Raw genomic sequence first — 22,796 nt, 5'->3', positions numbered from 1 at the left:
GAACCTATGTACCAAGGGTTATGTGGTAAGATTATCTCTACCACCTAAGAGGATAAAACACCTTCCGATTCAAAATGATCTATGATACGTTTAAGAGTACTGGGACTTACTGTGTATGTCTTTGTTCTGGAGAGAGACTTGACTGCTCTTGCTTTTCTCGAAGGAGTCGTTCTCCCAGCAAGTAGTACGTGGCTGTGATGTGGTTATATCTGTCAGCCTCCAGTGCTCTATCACAAAATATACATTTGTATTAACAACTTTCATAATGCAACCCTGAAACTATTCGGAGACCAAAAGAAAATATCCAAGAAGAATAAAGAGATACCCACTCCTGGATGGCATCTCGGTCAGCAATGCTGCCACCAGTCATGGCCTGCAATATGAACTCGTGCTCCTCGGGTAGCAAACTGCGGTGGGAGGTGAGCGGGGCGGCTGTGTACCCGGCAGGCGAAGGGTCAACACCCTGTAACCAAGAGTGGCCCTCGATCTCTGTCAGAGATGCTCGTCTAGCTGGATCCCTTTGCAGCATACGTGAAATCAAACTGATAGGAAAAGGGAAAATGAGAGTGAGAGAATGATGAGAGATTGTTATTAGTTTTTTACCAGAGCAGAACGAGAACATCAGACATGACCTTCTGTCAGGGGAAAAAAGAAATAAGAAATATCCCATCTTCACAAATAGGCTTGATTTTGTCACCCTTCATCTCACTTAATTTAGGTCTCACTCTAGTTGCAATTTTCATACTTTCCTTTTCTAGCAATCTTAATAAATATTCTCTGCCTAGCTGACAGGCGATGATTGCATAGGTGCATCTTGCCGTCAGAGGAGACGGAATGAAAAGGAAGTGCTTATCTTTCTGCTGATTAATATTCATGAGCACCTGCAGAGAATTGGTGCTTCAGTGAGGCGAACGGAAAGAATACGGAATTGGTTGGAACTCTTGCGATCCAAGCTTGTGTGTGTATGTGTGAATGCACTGCACCCAGCTTGTTTATTCAAAGCATTTGAGTGTTTTATTTCACTGCGGTACTGGCACACATTTCTGAAAGGTGCATCTCACACAGATGACCAGCAGGGGGAGATGTTTTCCCTTTCGAAGTGTGTTTTTTAGGTCTCTATCCGAGTATTTGTGTTTATAATCCCACATGCTCCATTGCCCTTGAACATCAGCAGAGTCTATTGGTGTGTTTAACCTCAAGACCTTACATAGCCGTGAGGAAGAAGGGCGGGAAAATAGATGAACAGCAAGATGAAAGTCTGCCTGAAGACACAAGTGTTCTCCTCTAAGAAAACCCTTCCCATTAAAGGAAGCTTTTGATTGTGGTGGAGATCATGTGACCCAGTCACTATGTTTGGCTTTGCAGCCAAGCCCAGATGTCTAACACACACTCGTACACACACTCTTGCACAATTGACTGATTCAGACCTAAACTCAAGCCTGAGAGCTGTTGCTCTGGGGATGTTCTGACTACGAATAGCCTAGAATAAACCCACTTAAAAATAACTTAAAAATAACAAAAGGCAGCCTTGTGTAAAAATCTGGTCACTATAGAGCTGCAGTGAACACACTTAAAAGCAGGCTTGTGCGCCATTTAGAAGTGAACTGAGAATGTTTTGTATGTTATAATTAAAGTTTACATACAAATGGAGTTTATAGTAATACATTTAAAGTTTTTTTCAGCATGAATGACAATTATGATGATGAAAAAAAAAGTGTAATATTAAATAAATGTTTTCGGTGGACTGTAGTAAATTAAAGTACATACAAGAATTCTTTAAGTTACCCGAAATTGTGATATAATTTTTTTTATAAAGTTATCTGAAAACAATGTGGTGGACATTTTGTGTTTCTTAACGGTAAAAAATACTTAACTAGTCGGCGCCGATAGCCTAGTGGTTAGTGCGCCAACATATAGCACAAACTGTGCTCATGGCAACCCACGTTCGATTCCCGGCTCTAGATCCTGTGCTGATCCCGCCCCCCTCTCTCCACCCAATACTTTCCTGTCTGCACTCCACTGTCCTATCTAATAATAAAAGGCATAAAATCCCCCCCAAAATATTTAAAAATAACTAAGTTTAGAGGAATAAATCTCATCATCCGAGGACAAAAGTACTCTATATAAGCAAATTAATAGTCATAATTAATCATGCAATTATGTATTGTTGCAAAGCATTTTTGTGACGATTTCAATTCAAATCCAAATTCCAAATCATGCCCAAGCCTTCTTAAGAGCATTACAACATTATGATTCAAATATATACTAAAGCTTAGTTAAGTATTCAAGTGCATCTAATCAATCTGGAAAATCTAGTTAAAGGGAGTTGCCATGATCTGTTACTTTCATTATCCGTCACCTGGACCAAGGATGGAAATTCTGTGTGTCTGTCATAACTTGATCCTAAATCTAACCACCAAGAACATTTGCTCATCCAAACAGAAGCCTGACTGTCTTGCTCAAGTGTCATTTAGAGAAACATGACCTGTGATTGGCTGGTCCAAGCGGGCGTAAACAGATAAAGTACAGTATGTTCAGATGGGCTCCGGTCTACATGTAGGTATGAAGTTTAGCGTGAAAGTGGTACAAGCTGGAGTGCGAGGGAGTGGTGTTTGAGAGGCTTTGAGAGACTACATCCTGCCAGTTCTCAGAGCGAGAAAAAACCACCACAACAAAACACTGTGTTCCAATGGCACACGGCAGTCAAGGACATCTTAAAAACTAGTCTATTTACTCAAGCATGTTTTTGTGGGCATGCATAAGATCAGGTCTTTGTGGAAAGGGTTTTACAAGGGTCATGTCCCTGGTAATACTGGTTTCCAGAAATAGTGAACTCAACAGCACCAGCATGGAAAGAAAAGACCATTGATATATGACATCTGCTGACCCTGAAGAAAACACTCAGCAGATTTAATAAAACTTGTTACATAATGCCCAACTACTATCATGCTAAAGAGAAGGACACAAAAACATCTATTTCTGTCGTGTTTCCCGGTGAATACATTAAAACAAGTTGAATTTATGTCAGAAGCAAAATTGCTTAAGATAACATTGTTGTAACTTGTTTATGTCTTAAATTCATACCCCACGTTTTTTTCTTGTTTTATGCATAAATGTAGTGAAGTTCATGGTTTAAAGAAGAAAAATGAGTAAGAAAAATGAACTAATAAAACAAAATATGTTGGCAGTAAACAAGTCTTATATTTAATGCAATTTTGCTTCAAGTAAAAAAAATAAAATAATAATGAAAAAGCAGTGTATAAATACACAATAACCTCCAGCCTTCTGGCTTATATATGAGAAATCTGTTTATTAGTTGTGTGTGTCTGAGGAAAAGCTCAGATGACATACGTACTCTTTGCATTCTGGAGAGACGTGGTTTGGCACAGTGTAGCGACAGTCCATGATCATGATGAGGGTCTCGCTGTCATTGGCCTCTTGAAAGGGTGGGTGTCCACACACTAGCATATAGAGGATCACACCCAGTGACCAGATATCTGAAAAACACACAATAACAGACTTTAACTAAAATATTTCTTTTTTATTTGCAACATTTATTTGTTTTAAATGCAGTCCAGGATCCAAATTGTAATTTAAACGAGAAAAAAAAAAGTTGACTAATATAATATAATAAATACAATTAATAATATAATATAATATAAAACTGCATGACTTTAAGTATGTCTTTATATTTAAATATCTATTTTTATTTATATTATAGTGCTATATCACTATGATTTCAAGATGCAATTATAACCAAATCAAATTGTTGTCAGAGTAAATATTTACACTCCTAGAGAGAAGTGTAATAGGATTTGTACAGAAAAGAGGAATAAGCATGTCAAGGGGTTTTATCCAACACAGTCCTCATGTGACACATGCTCACACTATCAAAACCAACTAATACACGAAGAGAGAGAGAGAGAAGTGAAACTAAAACGTGAATAAAACCAGCCTTAACCTCTTCAACAGAGTCAATGTATGTCCTCAGACAATAATTAACTCTTAACTTAACCAATCATTAATCACCAATCACTATAGACCCTATAGACGTGTTTCTGACCGAAATGACCCTGAAATTGTTTCCCCATCGAACTCTGTGTCAACCAAGGATCCCAGGAAGTCTGACAGAACATCATGGACCAAGAACAGAGTGAAAAAGAGAGAAAAGTAAGAGAGGGGGGCGAGTAAGTCCCACAAGAGACATGTTTGTTTTAGTGGCGTATTTTTCCACGGTGGTGTTCCAAGAAAACAGACTTCCTCTTTTACTTTTTTTTTTTTTTTTTTTTTTACTTGTGCGATATGTATAGAGCGTGTGAAAAAAAAAAAACGTACAAATATGGGTGAGAGGTCTACGCTTTACTCTTTTAAGTCAAATGATTTTCAAATAATAGGATCAGTTTAGATTTCCTTGGTTAGATCACTTATTTCATATTCATAACATTTCATTTAACCTTCGATTTCAAAAGGAAAGAGTACTGAGAATGTGCTCATTTATAGTCAAGTGCGCTGACCTGACCGGCAGTTAAATACAGCTGTAATATTCTTGGAGTTCCATTTTGGTGAATACAGAAATTCAGAAAAGGCCAGAGGATGAATGCAAACATTAGATCCCCTGATATTAGTTAATTTAGTTTGAGTTATGTTAGTCTTTCAATCTAAAATAAAATATATATATCTAAAAAAAAAAAAAAAAACTTTTCTAATTTTCACTTCGTTTATTTCAGGTATTTTTATTTTATTTTAAAAGAAACATTTTTCTTCTTCAATCATCATCATCATAATTACTAATAAAACTAAATAATATTACACTATTAACGAGTTACATTTATTAATATTATAATTAAGTAATAATAATAATAATAATAATAATAATAATAATCACTCCTTAAAATGAAAACATTAACATTAAATTATATATAAATTATATATTATTAAATTATTATTATGTATCTTTTACATAACAACAACAACAACAACAACAATAATAATAATATAGTACTAAATTTAAAAAAAGTAATTCACCCAAAAATGCCTTTAAATTTAGTCTTCTTTTAATGTTTTATTTTACATGAATCACCAGCAGGACAAAACAAAAAGGTTTCAGCTCAAGGCCTTCTTCAGTGCGTTGAATAATTCAGCCCCTCCATCCACTTTTTAAATCATGAATTATATTGACATCATCATTCACAAACTAATGTTAAGTCTCTAAAAACACACATATGCATTCCATTCGAACGCTAGACAATTTCTATTTGTCACAATATGCTCACATCTATCACTACATTACATAAGATACGATTACACCCAAGCCTAACATGATTCACAGATGATCCCATATTTATTACAGTTTCACAATTAAAAATATTAAGTGTATATTAACATTTTAAATATGAATAAATAATATATTAAGCGACAAAAGAGCGTGGTGCAAACGGCTTTGTGGAACTTCTTGAACTTTCCCATTTAAACAACAGCTTCAAATCTGACATGCTGTTCTCAGTGCGAGTGTGTGTGTGAGGATAAATTCTGTGTGAAAGAGCATCTACTGTGTGAATCAGAGCAAAGGATCAGTGTGAGAGACAGCATTGTCCAAGCAGTGTCTTTAACTGCTCTAACAATAAGCCCTCTCTTCTGCTCTCTGTACTGTGTGTTCCTCCACAGATACAGACAGACAGACAGACAGACACGAGTGCTATGTCTTGTACTGGCATGCATGCAGCATGTTATTTCACGTCTATTGAAAGGCACAAATTAAGCACACTCAAATGCTTATATAATATATGTCTGGTTGGACATGAATAAAAATATGACACCAAAGTGGTATCAAGTTTAAACTGCATAAAAATCATGATATCCTTGATTAAACAAGTGGATTAATATTATAACTAAAACGTAATTTTAGTACTCAGCCGATTTTCTTAATTAAACCATCTTTAGCATTTATCCATCACAAATATAACATATGAAATTGTTTCTTGCAAGAAAACCTGCCTTGACAAATAATGTTATGTGTGGAGGTGGTGGAAATAATGTGTTATTGTAAGTTTTTTCTTATCTTGTTCCATCTTGTTAAAATAAAATAAGTCACAGCAAGATAACTCTGTGTGTCCACAGTTTTAAGAGCAGCACACCTATCTGTGTGTGAGTGCCATGTGACTACAGTTTACACAAAACACTTTACACACAATGAAGGCTAACAAGGATCTGCTGTGTGTCGATCTGTGTTGAGGTTACATAATGTGACAACTGTGTGAAATGTCTCGAGACTTGAGGTTTTGTTCAGATTCTAAGATTCTAGAATTCAAATTATAATAGACAGCAGAATCTCTATATCTATATAAAATCTATATAGCACTGTAGATATCAAATAATAGTAGAAATGCACTGTTTTGAATCTTATCTTTAGAATGTTTAAAATCTTTGAAAATGATCTCTGATATGGAATCCTAGGTTATTTTTAAAGTATCTTTTTTTTTTTTTAATCTATAGAATGTTGAATTTTGAAACTTTGACTCTTTAAAATCTTTGAAATCCTTCCGCTGAAATCAACTAAATTGTATTAGAATATTCAGACATCTAGAATCTAAGAAAATTGCACTACCATTCAAAACTGTTTAAGGTTGTTGTTTTTTTCCCGGTAAGACTTTTCATGTATTTTTACACAGTAAAATTTCAATTTTTTCTATTATTTTTTACTCCAGTCTTCAGTGTCACATGATCCTTCATAAATCATTCTAATATGCCGATTTGCTGCTCAAGAAACATTTCTTAATATTATCAATGTGGAAAACAATTGTGCTGCTTAATGTTTTTGTGAAAATTTACATTTACATACATTTTTTTCAGGTTTCTTTCCTAAATAGACAATTCAGAACAGCATTTTTTTTTGAGACAGAAATCTTTTGTAACCTTATAAATTACTTAAATGCAGAGCAAGACTGCATGTTGGAGAAGGTATGTGTTATCATTGAAGTGTGTGTGTGTGTGTGTGTGTGTGTGTGTGTGTGTTTGTGAGATGTCACTGAGTCAGTCTCTCCCAGCTTATCTATCTGAGAACATCTCTGATCAGCAGTGTCGACAACATGGATCCTGATGACACCGAGCTGCTTCACACACACACACGCACACACACACGCACCTTTCCATTGATTTCTATTGTTTTACAAAGAGCTACATATTTTCTAACCTAACCGTCACTCATATTTTCTGCATTTTATTTATTTTTTAACATATTTAATATTTTTATCAAGCAATTTTCCTCTTGAAAACGTGAGGACATTTGGTCCCTACAAAACCCGTATGCATTCAAATGTTGTGTTTTGAATAGAGTGACAATTACAGCTTATGTGTATGTGCGTGAGCTGGCACTGAGTGACTGAACTCTTGTGAGTGGATTAGAGCCGAGCAGCTGATTACTGACTATGAATAAAACCTCTCACTGAGCTAATGAATATTCAGCCGTCCACACACACACTGGCTCAGGCTCATGCATGCACAAAAAAAAAAAAAAAGAAAAAGAAATATTTGCATACACACATACAGTGGAAACGGGACCCTTCTCTGTTCACTCGTTCAAACATTAGATATCAGCTTCCCAGAGAGGCGTTCTACTCTTTCCCAGCTCTCTCTCTCCTGCTACTGAGGTTAATGGCATCAGCTTGACCTAGAACTGCTAGACAAGAAGGCTTTCCAGATGAAGTTTCAGATGCCAGCCTGTGCCCAGCAAACTTCAGGAGCTGATTAAACCGCTAGGCAGCGGGCCACAGCGTCAGCCGACGGGCATTGCCGTGCCTTCACAAGAGATGCTAAACAGACTAGCACATGAAATGTAAAAATGTAACAGCTCTGGATGTTTTTGTTTAAGTCTTTATTTTTGGAGATAGCAAAAAATCCACGGTGTAAAAACAATTAAGGGAAACGCCAAAAAGTGTCACAAAATGCACATTTACATTGTTAGTTTAATAATTTGCATTATATGATAGAAAAATAAAAGTATTAAAAGGGACGATAAAACACTTCTTATATCTGTTGGCACTGATGACAAAGACCTAGACCTATATTATTAATAATTTATTATTTTGATATTCTTTTCTGTTTATTATTATTGTTAAAATAATAAATATTACTATTTTAATATTTCACTTTATTTTATTTTTTTAAGAATAAATAACAATATTAACTATTATATGATTTAGTAAAAAATTTTATGTTTATTTTACACTGCAATGTAAAAGTATTTACGGCTTTCTTATGAATTTCTTCATTTCCAAACATTAAATCAGGCATCCTCAAATCTGGCCCACTCCTGCAGAGTTTAGCTCTAACCCTAATCAAACACACCTGAGCATGCTAATCAGAGTCTTCAAGATCATTAGAAAATCACAGGTAGGTGAGTTTGATAAGGGAAAGATTTGAGGAACCCTGCATTAAACCATCAAGCTTTTATTTTGGCTGGAAAACCACAGGGAGACTGCTCTTTTGTTGACAACAGCTGGTTTATAACAATTTCTCATTTGCTTTAGCAAGTTTAAGAAGATGGTTGGAACATGTTGTGGTCTCAAATGCATAAGGAATCTAATCTCAGAGAATATGCACAGAAATAGTTCATATGAAGCCGCTTTTACTGTGAATCGAGACTAAAAACAGCAAATCATGAGCTGCCAAGTTTCGAAACGATGCTATAACTTAGTGCTGTGACTTATTCTGAAAAATTGTGTGGCCCTACAAAGGATATGTGTCCAATTCTACAGTATAATGCACCTGAGAAGCTAACTAAATTAGCCAGATGCTAACATGGGCAGGTTGTCGACATGCTCTCATCTTCAAAAACCATGAATTATACGGAGTCAGGAACCATTGAGAGTGAGATGAGCTTGTTTCACCAGAACAACTCAATATATTCAGGCTAACATGCTAACTGCTAAACTACAGCTATAGGAAAGCTTCTCCATCGTGTTTATGCGTGCTTACTGTTCATTTTGACTGACCTAGTAAGTTAAACATCTGTAATGCATGACTACTCAGCCCTTATCTGCTCTAGTTCTAGGCTACTGTGAGTAGATTTTGCTTGGAGAGAGGCGAGACAAACCCTCAGGTTCACACGCTTCTACATCCTAGCATGCGTGTGTGTGTGTGTGTGTGTGTGTGAGTATAGCCTCCTTTGCACGCTTTCCTGGGTCTCGGTGGAGACTGACCCACTTTGTGCATATCTAATCCTGGCACATGCAGCCTCTGTGAAAATTACTGTCCCATCGTCACATGACGCTCTGGCAGAAAATATCATACAAATACGATATTAATAATGTCAGAGCAGAGGAGCGGAAGGGCACACATGGCAGCTCAGCACACATCTGTGCTCTAGAAATCCCTGGTGAACTGGAACGAGAGAGAGACAGCAAGAGAGACAGACAGGTTCAGTGTCAGCCCTGTAAGTCTTCATCCTCCTGTCTGTGTCACAGTGTTAAGCTCAAGTGTCCTCTAAAGTCTGTCTTTCTTTCTGGCTCTCCACCTCTCCTTCTCTGTAACTGTCAAACATGAGTATCCAGCTTCATCGTTTGTCATGAGCGTTGCGTTTTTAAGACAGTGTGTCAAGCTAAAAATAGTTCAACTCGAAAAACACCCCTCTAAATCCCTACGTTCTGTTCTATTCAGTTGCACTCCAACTATTTTTTTAACAAGAACTTGAGTTGTATGAACGCCCTATGAAACATCAGATCAGGGTCAGGGAAACCCAAAACTGGCCTAATTATTCCAAGTTTCACTAAGACCAATTAAGTCACCTAGTCATTCGGGCAACCTAACAACTAGTCACTTTTGAAAATATTATGAATCTCCATTTTAAATCTATAAAACATTAGATCTTTGGAATCTTAAATCTATGAATCCTTTAAACTATAAATCTCTAGAATCTATGACTCTTTGAATCAATTTTGAACCTTTAGAATCTGTGAATATATCAGTTAAATATTAATTTTTGAAATCTGTGAATCTTTCAAACTATGAATCCTTAGAATTTACTCTAAATCTATGAAGCTTTAGAATCTCTAGATGAGAATCTTCAGATTTTTACAATCTGTGATTTTAATATTTTAATCCATGAATCTATTTGTATCAATCCTTTCAGTCCTTAATTTTAAAACCTTAATCTTTGAAACTATGAATCTTTAGAATCTCTGAATCCATGTTAAACCTACATGAAGCATTTTTAGAATCTTTAAAACTATTTATCTTTCAATCTTTCGAATCTTAAACTGTACATCTTTAGAATTTATGTATCTTTGAATCTATTTTAAAACAATGAATCTTCAGAATTATTAAAATCATTAGAATCTTCAGAATCTGTGAATCCATAAATATTAAATTATTTGATACTGAATTTTGTAATCTTCAAATGTTTAGAATCTTGGAATTCTAAAGATTGTTTGGAATAGTTGGAATCACTGGCATTCTAGAATCTTCAGAACCTTAGAGTCTTTGGAATCATTTTAGTCTTAGAGTCTGTGCTTACATCTGTGCTCTAGAAAGCCCTTCTGAACTGGAACAAGACAATAACAACAAAGAGAGAGACAGTTGTCAGCAATTTGTTGTCAGTCCTATTACTCTTCATCCTCCTGTCTGAGTCAATGTTAAGCTCAAGTGTCCTCTAAAGTCTGTCTCTGTGCTTGCCCCAGTCTCCCTATCATTGAATCTCTGTCTGTCTGTCTGTCTGTCTGTCTGTCTGTCTGTCTCCCCCTCTCTCTCTCTCAATCTGCTTTCTTCTCATTTCTCCCCCACTCTTTTGCTGTACATTGAGCCTTCAGAGCTTAATAAGGTGACTGGGTCTGAACAATGGAATGGATAATGGATAGAAGGAACGTGAGTTCACGGCTAGCCACATTCAACCTCCAAACAATTTTCAAAAGACAAAACATTTCAGCACATATTGTACAAGAAAGTCCCAGACCAAAGCACTGGCTGACACAACAGAAAAATGTACAGCAGGCAGCAAAAACATTCTATACATCACTGTGGCCTGATAATATGGGTTTTTAATGGTCTTAAATGTCAATGGTGTTTGGAATCCATTTCACTAGCCTTAATTTTCCGGATATTCAATGGGAATTTAACTCCTATGCGAATTTGCTGCAGGGACTCTGAATGCTGTCAATTGAGTCATGTGTAGGTCTGACCTGACACAAATCTCCTAGCTTGACTCCCGCTAGACCACAGATGTGCTGTTCATTCAGTAGATTCAGTAGATTTCCCGCTCGGCAAACGGCAGCGATTAAACCCATAAGAGGCACGTGGGGAGAGGAGAGGGGAGGATAAACTGTGAAAGGAGAGTGAGGCATCCCGGTGTTCTTGTGACACAGACACAGAGTTTGATGTGCAGGCCCGCGCGCCTCTGAGATTTAATCCCTTGGCAGATTAGTTTGACTGTGCTGCATGTAAATTAAGTGTCCGAAAGCACAGAATTTAGCCCTCTACAGAAGACTGATTGACTAAATCAAAGGGCATACTTGGAAACATATAAATAGAAAATAAATTTTTCATCTTTGGAATCTATAAATCTTTGAAATTATGTATTCTTAGAATCTATGAACCTTTAGAATCTCTTTTGAATCTGTGAATCTTTAGGATTGTTTTTTTTTTAAATGATTAGAATCTTAAATCCATGAATCCTTCAATGTTTGAATCTTAAAATCTATATGAATCTTCAAAACTACAAATCTTTGAAACTCTTTTGAATCTATGATTCTAAAATCATCAGAATCTTAAAGGGATAGTTCACCCAAAAATGAAAATTACCCCATGATTTATTCACCTTCAAGCCATCTACATTTAGTTGTATATGACTTTCTTTTTTCTGATGAATATAATCAGAGTTATAGTAAAAAGGTCCTGGCTCTTCCAAGCTTTATAATGGCAATGAATGGTGGATAAGATTTTGAAACCCAAAAAAGTGCATACATCCATCATATAAAGTGCTCCAGGGGTTAATAAAGGCCTTCTGAAGCGAAGCAATGCTTTTGTGTAAGAAAAATATCCATATTTAAAACTTTATAGACCGTAATCTTCTGCTAACTGTCGTATGCGTGTTCATGCAGTGTATGGCATAGGCATAGCTTTTTTATGATGGATGGATGCACTTTATTTTGTTTCAAAATCTTGACCACCATTCACTTCCATTATTAAGCTTGGAAGAGCTAGGACATTTTTACTATAACTCTGATTATATTCATTTAATATAACTTCGATTGTATTCGTGTGAAAGAGGAAAGTCATATACACCTAGGATGGGTTGTAGGTGAGTAAATCATGGGGTAATTTTCATTTTTGGATGAACTAACCCTTTAAATCTATGATCCCTTGAAACTATGAATCTTTCATTCTTTGAAATCTTAAAATCTATGAATCTTTGAAACTATGAATCTTCAGAATGTATGAATCTTTCGGTCTTGTGGGTGATTCTGAATGGGAATTTGGCTCAAATGTGATTATGAGGGATTTTAAATGCATTCTGATTGACTGGCTGAATGAAACAACACACTAGGAAACAGACAGAAGAAGAAAAACTGTGATAGAAGAATCTGTAGGAGGTGCAATGTCCAAAAAAAGACAGTTTTGTCACTTACCCACTGCTGGAGCGTCATACTCTTCGCCTAGCAGTATTTCTGGGGCGGAGTATGCTAGCGAACCACAGCTGGTCATCAACATGGTCCCGGGCTGAAAGTGGTTACTGAAGCCGAAATCTGTCAGCTTCACTGTCCCCTGCTGCCTGAAGAACACCACATTCTCCGGTTTCAGATCCCTGTGGACAACGTGCAGACGATGGCAGTAGGCTATTGCTCGAACGATCTGCGCAAAGTGCACTTTCGCTGTGTCTTCGGCCACCCCACCTTCATGACGCAAGATGTAATCGTACATGTCACCTCCATCGCCCAACTCTAGAATGAGGTACAGCTTGGTCTGCGTATCAATGACCTCATACAGTCGCACTACGTTGGGGTGCTGGACGAGTTTCATGCAGCGGACTTCTTGAAGTAAGTGGCCGGTTGCTAGGTCATCAAGTTTTGTCTTGTCGATGACTTTGACTGCTACTAGTTGGCCTGTGAACACGTGACGGGCTAGTTTGACCACAGCAAAATGGCCTTTGCCCAATGTGCGGTCTAGGTCATATAGGCCGGCTATCTTGCCCTCATAACCACTTTTGGTGGCAGCCATTTTGGATCAAGCAGTGGAGGTTCAGTTGAAGGACTGGGCTCTCTTACCAGAGGGAGCTGAAGGAAACTGGATCTCTACTGAGACATCACCTGTTGAAAAACAAAAAAGATAAAGACAGTGAAGAAACAACATACCAAATATAAACAGTAGACCCTAAAAATATTAGATATAATGACCTTTTACCTCATGTATTGGGAAGATTTAGCTAAGTAATGATGCTTGCTAATTGAAGAATACCCCAACAACCACCCAAGCAAATGCATAGAAACCATAAAACAGCACTCTCACTTGTGTGGTACGGCTTAATAGAATTGTAAAAGGTTTCTGTATGGCATCAGGCTGGAAAAGCCTTTTATGAATCTTGAAGTGGAGGGGATATAGTGCTCTTTGTGTTGAAACAGGCAGAGCTACATAAAGAGGTGAACTGCACTTGACTTTAACATACGCAGCATTATTGAAGAGAGGAAGGCGAGTGTGTGAGCACAAGGTAAGCTGTCTAACAGGTTTACATACTGATCTTATGTGTTTGCTCAAGAAAAGACGAGTACTGTTGGTATTTGCCTGTAAGAATGCCAGACACTGATCTTAAAATCTTTCGAAAAATCCCAATTGTCTCAGAATCAAATGATTATTATGGCCCCACAACGCTTACTTCGTAGTACAACAGTTACTTAGCAACAGTAGTTACTATTACTAAGAACTCCAAACAAATCCACCCTGTTACTTAACAGTGAACTTCTCTATTATCAGACTTATAGGGAGGGACAATGACTGCATGTCCAAGCACGAATATGGCTGTCTACTACAAACTCAGCCGAACCTGGAGGTGATGTCATGATGCATGCCAAGACAAAACCCATTTAATGTTGAAACTGCATGACATTAATTTTGACGTCACCTATCACATTAGACAAATCTTTTGTAATTTCACCGTATCACGCAATTGCCAAACATTTGTGATGATGAAAAATTTTATTCAAACAGTTGATATACATGCAAATTTAAGAATTTAAGGGACTTTAAACATCATAAGTTGTTGTTGCTGTAAAAAATAAATAAATAAATAAATAAATAAATAAATAAATAAAAAATAATAATAATAATAATAATAATAATAATAAGCCCCCCAAGACACTGCAGCACAAAAAATAAAAACAAACAACACACAAAACAAAGCACATAAAATAAAAAAATAACCCCCCCAAAAAAAGAAATACAATACAGCACAAAAAACAAAAAAAACAAAACCAAAACCAAACAAACAAACATAAAACACACTAAAAGAACACATAAAACAGCACAAAATAAAATAAAATAACCTCTCAGAGAGATAATTGAGGGAACACTAAAAACAAAACAAAAAAACTTAAGAGATAAATAAGCTCTGATGGATTGGACACAAAGAGAAGAGTGGAAAAAGAGGGTAGTGAGAGGAGAGTAGTGCATTTTGGGACCTAGCGCCAGAGGAGTCGGGTGACAGAGGCATAGCACAAATGGTGTAGATCAATACCTGTAATACAATATCATTATTAGGGGGTGTGAGTGCATGTGTGTGTGGTTTGATGAAAGGATCTGAATAGTTAATGACCACTAATAGAGGTTGAACAGGGCTCTGATGCTATGATGCCCATGTTATTGTTAACTAAAACTAATACAAAAATTGTTCATACAGTGCTGCTTGAAAGTTTGTGAACCCTTTTCTATATTTCTGCATAAATATGACCCAAAACATGATCAGATTTTCGTGCAAGTCCTGAAAGTAGACAAAGAGAACCCAATCAAACAAATGAGACAAAAACATTTTCTTTCTCCATTATATTGTCATTTATTTATTCAGTAAGATGATCCAATGTTGTATATCTGTGAGTGGCAAAAGTATGTGAATCTCTTGGATTAGCAGTTAATTTAAAGGTGAAATTAGAGTCCATCTGTGCAGAGGTGTTTTCAGTCAGTGCAATGACTATCAAATGCCAATACGTGACCCATTTTATTCAAAGAACAGGGATCTATCAAAGTCTGATCATGTTTGTGGAAGTGAATCATGTCACGAACAAAGGAGATTACTGAGGACCTCGGAAAAAGAGCTGGTGTTACTCATCAGGCTAAAAAAGGTTACAAAACCATCTCTAAAGAGTCTGGACTCCACAAATCCACAGTCAGACAGATTGTGTACAAATGGAGGAAATTCAAGACCACTGTTACCTTCCTGAGAAGTGGTCGCCCAACAAAGATCACTCCAAAGCAGGACGTGTAATAGTCTGCGAGGTTGCAAAAGTTCCCAGGATAACTTCTAAGCAACTAAAGGCCTTTCTCACATCAGCTAATGTTAATGTTCATGAGCCCACCATCAGGAGAACACTGAGCAACCATGGTGTGCATTGCAGAGTTGCAAGAAGAAAGCCACTGTTCTCCAAAAAGAAAATTGCTTGCTAAAGATCATGTGGACAAGCCACAGGACTATTGGAGAAAGGTTTAATGGGTGGATGAAACTATAATAGAACTTATTGGTTTAAATGAGAAGCTATTATGTTCAGAGAAAAGAACACACTGCATTCCAGCTTAAGACTCTTATCCCATCTGTGAAACATGGTGGTGGTAATATCATGGCTTGGGCCTGTTTTGCTGCATCTGGGCCAGGACAGCCTGCCATCATTGATGGATAATGAATTCTGAATTATACCAGCAAATTCTAAAGGAAAACGTCAGGACATCTGTTTAAGAACAGAGTCTCAAGAGAACGTGGGTCATGCAGCAAGACAACAACCCCAAGCACACAAGTTATTCTACCAAAGAATGGTTAAAGAAGAACAAAGTTAATGTTTTGGAATGGCTGAGTCAAAGTCCAGACCTTAATCCAATTAAAATGTTGTGGAAGAACCTAAGCAATCGGTTCATAGGAGGAAACCCACCAGCATCACAGAGTTTAAGTGATTCTGCACTAAGGAATGAGCTAAAACTCCTACAAGTTATTGTGCAGCACTGATCAGCATTTACAAGAAACTTTACCTTCAGTTACTGCAGCAAAAGGGGGTCACACCAGATACTGAAAGCAAAGATTTGCATACTTTTGCAATGCACAGATATGTAACACTGGATCATTTTTCTCAATAAATAAATGACAAAGAAAATATTTTTCTCTCACTTGTTTGATTCGGTTCTCGTTGTCTACTTTCAGGACTTATATGAAAATCTGATAATGTTTTGGGTCATATTTATGCAGAAATATAGAAAATTCTAAAGGGTTCACAAACTTTCAAGCAGCACTGTATATATAAATATAAGGTGAAATTTTGACTTGGCAACCAACTGAAAATAAGTAAAATAAAAAAAAATAATAATAAGCACTAAATTGATTAAAACAAATAAAATTTAAAAAGTACATAACATTTTTAAAACTAAAATTCAAATTATTAATAAATACTATAATAGTACATAAATAATACTGTAATAACAATTATGCATGCTCACACTCAAGCACACACATGAAAATGAAGCGTACTTGGAGGTTTTCTTGTCTGTTAAAATCAATGCTGCTAATAATAACCTGCCCTTTGTCTGACGGACAGAGTTTGTGGTCGATCGGTACACAATTACACACCAAAATTTTATTCTCGAATATCTCACATATGCAAAGATTTATGCTCCAAATACACATTCTATTTTTTCTTTTAAAAACTGCATGTATAAATTATATGTTGTGTTTTTAAAGCAACAGCTCACCAAAAAATGAGAACCTTCATTGTATGGAAAAGAGCAGCGTGAACATTCTTCATAACATTTCCTTTTGCGTTGTCCGAAAGAAAGAAAAGGAGGTTTGTAATTCCAAGAGGGTGATTTAAATGACTGAATTTTCATTTTTGGGTGAATGATTCCTGTTTTATTTTGTGTCTAATTCAGAGATTCCTGCTTCTGATGCACTGGTGAGCAAAACTTTGATGTTTAGTTGCCTTTTGTGAGATGTATTTATTTAGTGGTTGAGACCGAATGAAAAACAGAACCAGATGACAAACGAAAGGGCAAAAACAGAGTACAAGGATGTAACAAAGACCGGTTGGCCTCCATATTGAGGAAGGATAGGGCTGTCCACCCTTTCCATGTTCAGCTCTATCATTTACAAAGCATGGCAGTATTTCCTAAAGGGAGCAGGGAGCACACATGGTGCTTCCTTCTGATAGCGTTCAGGCAGACACCCAGCATCCGTAGTTTAGGACGACTCAAGACGCATACATGCTAACATACGCAGACATGGCATTTCCTCGCCTTCCTGTGAGCGAGAAACTCGCACATCGAGGAGATGGGAATCCAGCAGGCTCAGCGTTTCTGCGAGAAAATGTCCGCTGCCTGAGACGCTGGGGTCTTTTGTCACCCGCTGCATGAGCGTCAAAGGCAAGAAAACAGACCCCGACTCATTTGTACGCCGATACGAAACACACAAGCCCGTACGCGGGGCTGTCAGGAGGCTCGCGGTCTGACAGGAGGCACCAGGGGAGAGGTGTGAAAGGATGAGTCATCCCGTTCTTGCTTTTGGAGCAGGGAGGGCTGATGGACGAGCGGAGTGAAGAGATGTGAAAGAGATGCAGAGTTGGGGAGAATATAATGGGGTTTCCTTTAGATATGATCTCATCGCCCCATGTTCCCATCATGCAACATTCATGGTGATGAGGTCAGCGTGGCGCAGTGGGAGCTTGCGTGCCTGCTGTTCAAAGTGCATTAACGTGTACACTTGCACAAACGGTAAAACATTTAAACCTCTGGTCTATCAGGAAAAATTCATATACTAGCACCAACATGCACATATTTAGAGAGTGGGTCTGAAATCTGCGTACGAAAATTTTCACGAACAATTTGCGTACGAACATTTTCACGAACAATCTGTGTACAAACATTTTCACGAACAAACCATGATTCACAAATAGTTTTCGTTTAATAATTTGTCTAATTTAAAAAAATTATTGTAAATTAAGAAAATTTTTTTTACAGCACACGTATGCCAAAAAACATACCCTTAGACTTAAGATGAAATTTTATATATAGATATTTAGATCTTTACAAAGCGTCAGGTTTACTGATATCACTAGAAGCAGTAAACGAATGGTTCTCGGAAAGCCCTTAAATGGAAATGGTTTGGGCGGGTTTTATGCAAATAACTAATCTCCGACACGGGGTCGCACATTTAGAATAGTAGTAGTATATATTTATTTAATGCCATGTCAGCATCATAGGCTATTTTCATGGCAAAAACAATTTAAGAAAATACAAGTATAACAAATACAATAAAAACCAGCAAACAATCAAACACAAGCTATATTACCGCTCATTTAGAATAACAAGGTCAATTCACAAATTCACGAAGGTGTTGTGAATCGGGGCGAAAGTTTTTGTGAGAAGTTCTCCTGTGAGTACAAATATGAAATAGTCCACGCAATTATTAGCGAATGAGATCCAGTGTTCCAAAACGTAGTAAGCCACCTACTGATGGAGAATTTTAAGGGCACACTCCTGACCGTTCTAAAAAGATAGGTATCTGCCTCCTAAAGGTGCGTTCACGCCATGTAGTAATTATGAGATTCCAAAATGTAAAAAGTGTTCACGTCCTCGTAGAACTTGTAATTACACCTAATAAACTGGGAATTCTCTGATTGCTACGACTTGTATTACCTGACGGCCACAGATTCAGCCTATTTAGGCGTTGATAGTGTTACGCATAATTCCGAGTCTGAGGGCGTGAACAGCACAGAGTAAAACGTCATGTGTTGTCTTCTCGAAATTACGGTAATTAATTACAGCATGGCATGAATGCAGCATAAGTCACCAAATTTAGTCCAAATTCAAAAGAAAGCATAAAATCTGGGAAAGCAATCCCAGAGTGCATTGCAATTATCTTGAAGATTGAGGACAACATGAAAAATGTTAATTTTAAATATACTCAAGGGCCATTAACACAAAACATTTTTTGTATTCCACTGGTCTACTTTTCCATGAAAAAATGACTATATGGACACATTTGACCATTGAGCTTACATTTTGCACACGAGATGGCTTTCTATGAATTAGTCGCTAAAGCTAAAAGTTTATCTTAAAAAAAAGTCTCTAGGTTTTTTTTTCACATTTATTATTTTATTTGTTATATAGCCTAATTATGATAAATTATTTATAAAAATAATTTTCTTACTTAATATTTGTGGACAGTGCTTAGAATATTGCATTTAGTTTTGCTAATGTTAATGGCGAACTCTACTGAAAAAAAATTGCAAGTCAAGTCTATAGTGCGCTATTTGTTGCTGATGTAGAATGTTAGAAGTTCGTCACTTATGAGGTTACATGGCTAACAGGATGCTATCTTAGAAGGTAGCTGTCTATATAAGCAGTAGACAGTGAGGTTGCTTCATTTTAATACAAAGCGCATGTGGTGACTTTATTATACGCTCTTTTTATTACTTGTCTTTCCCTTTGCATTCAGTTTTAAATTTTAAAACTAAACCCTTAAACTTAACCCACATAAGTTTCCAGTGACATGCAGTTTGTCTGTAAACAGAAATCTGCTGCGTTGCGTGACAAAAATCACAGCCAATTGCAAGAAATTTCATCTCTACAACGTAGGTGAAACTTGATCTAGGTGACCTGCGCTCCCCTCTTGTCATGGTTCCCTCAGGCATGCCTTGTGATAGAGCTGATGTGTCTTAGGACACTACTGTGACACACACACGCACACGTCTTCTCCTTTTTAATCTGAGGCACAAAAGAATCACTATGAAACCCACAAACTTGGTAGTTTGCCAGCACGCGCACACACCATATTCTTGCACATATGCTCACACACTTGCATGTGCACACAAACAAACACACTGCTGAGTCTAGGACTTTGGCTGCATGCTATATATACACACACACTCAAGTATCTACAGTGATGCATGGAAGACCATATAGATAACAGTCTAATGGCTTTACCCAGCATCCTTCAGATCGTGTTACTAAGAATTTCACCTAGTATTCCATTTAAATTCCACAAAACCTCTGAGTTCAACAATAACAACTTGGCTCCTCAATGCATCTCTCTTATTTATCAGTTTTCATTGTCACAGGATTCCCACACTTATGGAACAATTTCTAGCTCATGAAATTTGAATAAAAATATATAATATAGCACACAGACAAATTTCAATATTTCAAGAACTAGAAATATATGTATTATAGCTAATATTTAATAAAAATATAATAAATGCAATTTTAATTATACATTTAAATACGTCATTCACTAGAAATATATAGAACTATATGCATTTTAGCACATAAAATATATAATGCATATTTTACATGCATATTAAAATTATTAAAAACATTATGTAAATGTACAATTAATATTTCATGAGCTATGAAATGCTCTTTGTGAGTGAAAAGTTAAAGAAATGTACTAATGACCTTAAAATTCACTAAAATTTCCATGACCGCAATTACACTATTTTTTATTTTTATGTGTTTTATTGGCATGGTAAATCTTTGTACACTCGTATTACCAAAGCATTTGCAGTTTTGCTGCATGCAATCAACTTGTAAAACAAAAACAGACATACTAAATTAATAATATAAAAAATAAAAACAATCCAACCCTTTCTGGTTTTCTATTCGTGTCTCTGTCTCTTTGTCTTGTTTTCTTTCTCTTACCTGCTGTGTGCCATGCTGTCAGATGCCCCTGGATGTCTCCAGGGCTAGGACTACACAGAACGGAGGATAGGGTGACTTCCATACTGAGTGTGTGTGAAGGAGAGAGAGAACCGAAATGCAGGCCAGTACAATGCTATGCCTCTGACCCAATGTTTGTCTGCCAGTCACATCTTCTAACTCACCTTTATCATTCAATCTCTCTAATAGCAAAAATAACCTACCAACTATATAAAACGACACATTTCAAACAATAACTACATACATAAAATAATCACCATTATTAACCATAACACAAACAATAACATCAAACTATTACACTCTGGCACGCTTTCAATAATCCCAAATGAAACTCAATGGCACTAAACACTGCATCTTACATCCTACATATAAATCACTAAAAACGACTTCAGTATTCAATCAGTCAATTAGTTAAATACACCAAACGCATTTGCATTCTATAATAACTTACCATATAAAGTGGTATGCAGCGTTTCAGGCGTCTATATGTAAGCGAGCATCCGTTGGAAATATTCTCAGCTTCCCTCGCGTGTTTTTCTGGAGGCTACACAAAAAATTCGCTCCCTGACGTCTTGAAGCGTCCGCTCACTGTTGTTTTTATCAATAAATGATGCCCGCTGTCCGACCAGGACGAGCCATGTAGTGGTGTGCGCGCGTAGCTCCGCAGTGCTCTAGCGCTCGAGCGCTCTCCCTCCTCTGACGTCAATGCATTCCAGCTTGAGTGAGTGAGGGAGAGAGAGTTGAGGCTGGGCCACATGAAATGTTTCTGAAGTCCCAAGAACACTATTATGCAACTGGCTATAATTAGGTGAAGGGACCGAACGGAAAAACAGCACTCGGACTGACATTCCGCTCATTTATGTGCGGTCTGGATCACTTTCATGTCAGAATGTATATGCAAATAAGCTGACTCACTTTTGCAGTCTGAACATTCTTAGAATGCCTGTAATTAACATGCAGGATATAGAAAAATTGCGAGAGCAACTGAAGAATTAAATAGTTTTTGTTAAACTTACAGTAAAATATGGCTGTACAGTAAAATAAAATGTGAAAAAATGCTATTGGGCGTCCCGAGTTCGAATCCCGACTCGAGGACCTTTCCCAATCCCGCCCCCTCTCCCACTTCACTTCCTGTCAGTTCTGATCTGTCTTATCCAAAGGCAAAAATGCCAATAAATAAATATTTTTTAAAAACAAATAAATAAAGCTGTTCTTTCTACTAATCAGTAAATCTAGTGAATCCCTAACATTTATTACTGTTTCCACAAAAATATTACGCAGCACAACCATTTTCAGTACTGGTAATAATAATAAATGCTTATTGAGCATTAAATCAGCATATTATAGAATGATTTCTGAAAGATCATGTGACACTGAAGACTGGAGTAACGATGCTGAAAAGTCAGTTTTGCATCACAGAAATCAAAATGTATTAAAATAGAAAATAGTCATTTTAAATTGTAATGATATTTCACTGTTTTTACTTTGTTTTTGAACAAATAAATACAGCCTTGATGAGCATACAAAAACATTAAAAAAAAACAAACCTACACTTATGAATGTAGGCTAGTGTATCTAAACAAAATCTAAACAAATGTGATGATTTGTGGAATTCTGTCAGTTCCCATTTCTACATATACATTTCTTCATATTTTTTAGCAAAATATTAAATTATAATTAAATTCTCTATAAATAAGGTATTTCATTGTTTTTACTTATACTTTACTTTGAAAAACATATTTTCTGTATATGTTAAGGTAACTTACAGTTAACCCATTAACTGGCACTTTTACCATCTTATTCGCTAAATTAGTAGCATTTTTCAGGTCACTATATTTGCCCTGTGCACTTTTCAGAAGTACATGCCAACTTTGTAATACCATGAAGTTCAAAGCTTCAACAACAGCAGC

At 36.6% G+C, this 22,796-nt stretch overlaps 1 protein-coding gene across 2 annotated transcripts in view; it reads right to left on the bottom strand.

Annotated features, from left to right (window-relative positions):
* The window catches only part of snrkb (SNF related kinase b), a 28,256-nt gene that overhangs the window by 3,427 nt on the left and 2,033 nt on the right, over nt 1–22,796 (bottom strand). Inside the window, exons 1-5 of one of the 2 annotated variants that reach the window (XM_058766403.1) lie at nt 21,338–21,603; nt 12,618–13,295; nt 3,356–3,497; nt 330–542; nt 111–227 (exon numbers count right to left, since the gene is read on the bottom strand). In XM_058766403.1, the coding sequence (XP_058622386.1) occupies nt 111–227; nt 330–542; nt 3,356–3,497; nt 12,618–13,206 (1,061 nt within the window). In that variant the 5' untranslated portion in view covers nt 13,207–13,295; nt 21,338–21,603. Of the gene's footprint in view, nt 1–110; nt 228–329; nt 543–3,355; nt 3,498–12,617; nt 13,296–21,337; nt 21,604–22,796 lie in introns of those variants that run through there. The other variant, XM_058766404.1, reaches the window with a different exon arrangement.

Source organism: Onychostoma macrolepis, chromosome 25, assembly GCF_012432095.1.
Source record: "Onychostoma macrolepis isolate SWU-2019 chromosome 25, ASM1243209v1, whole genome shotgun sequence".
In the NCBI taxonomy this organism is placed as follows: domain Eukaryota; kingdom Metazoa; phylum Chordata; class Actinopteri; order Cypriniformes; family Cyprinidae; genus Onychostoma; species Onychostoma macrolepis.
The sequence above is the reverse complement of the archived record's forward strand: the minus strand, read 5'-3'. Positions and strand labels throughout refer to the sequence as shown.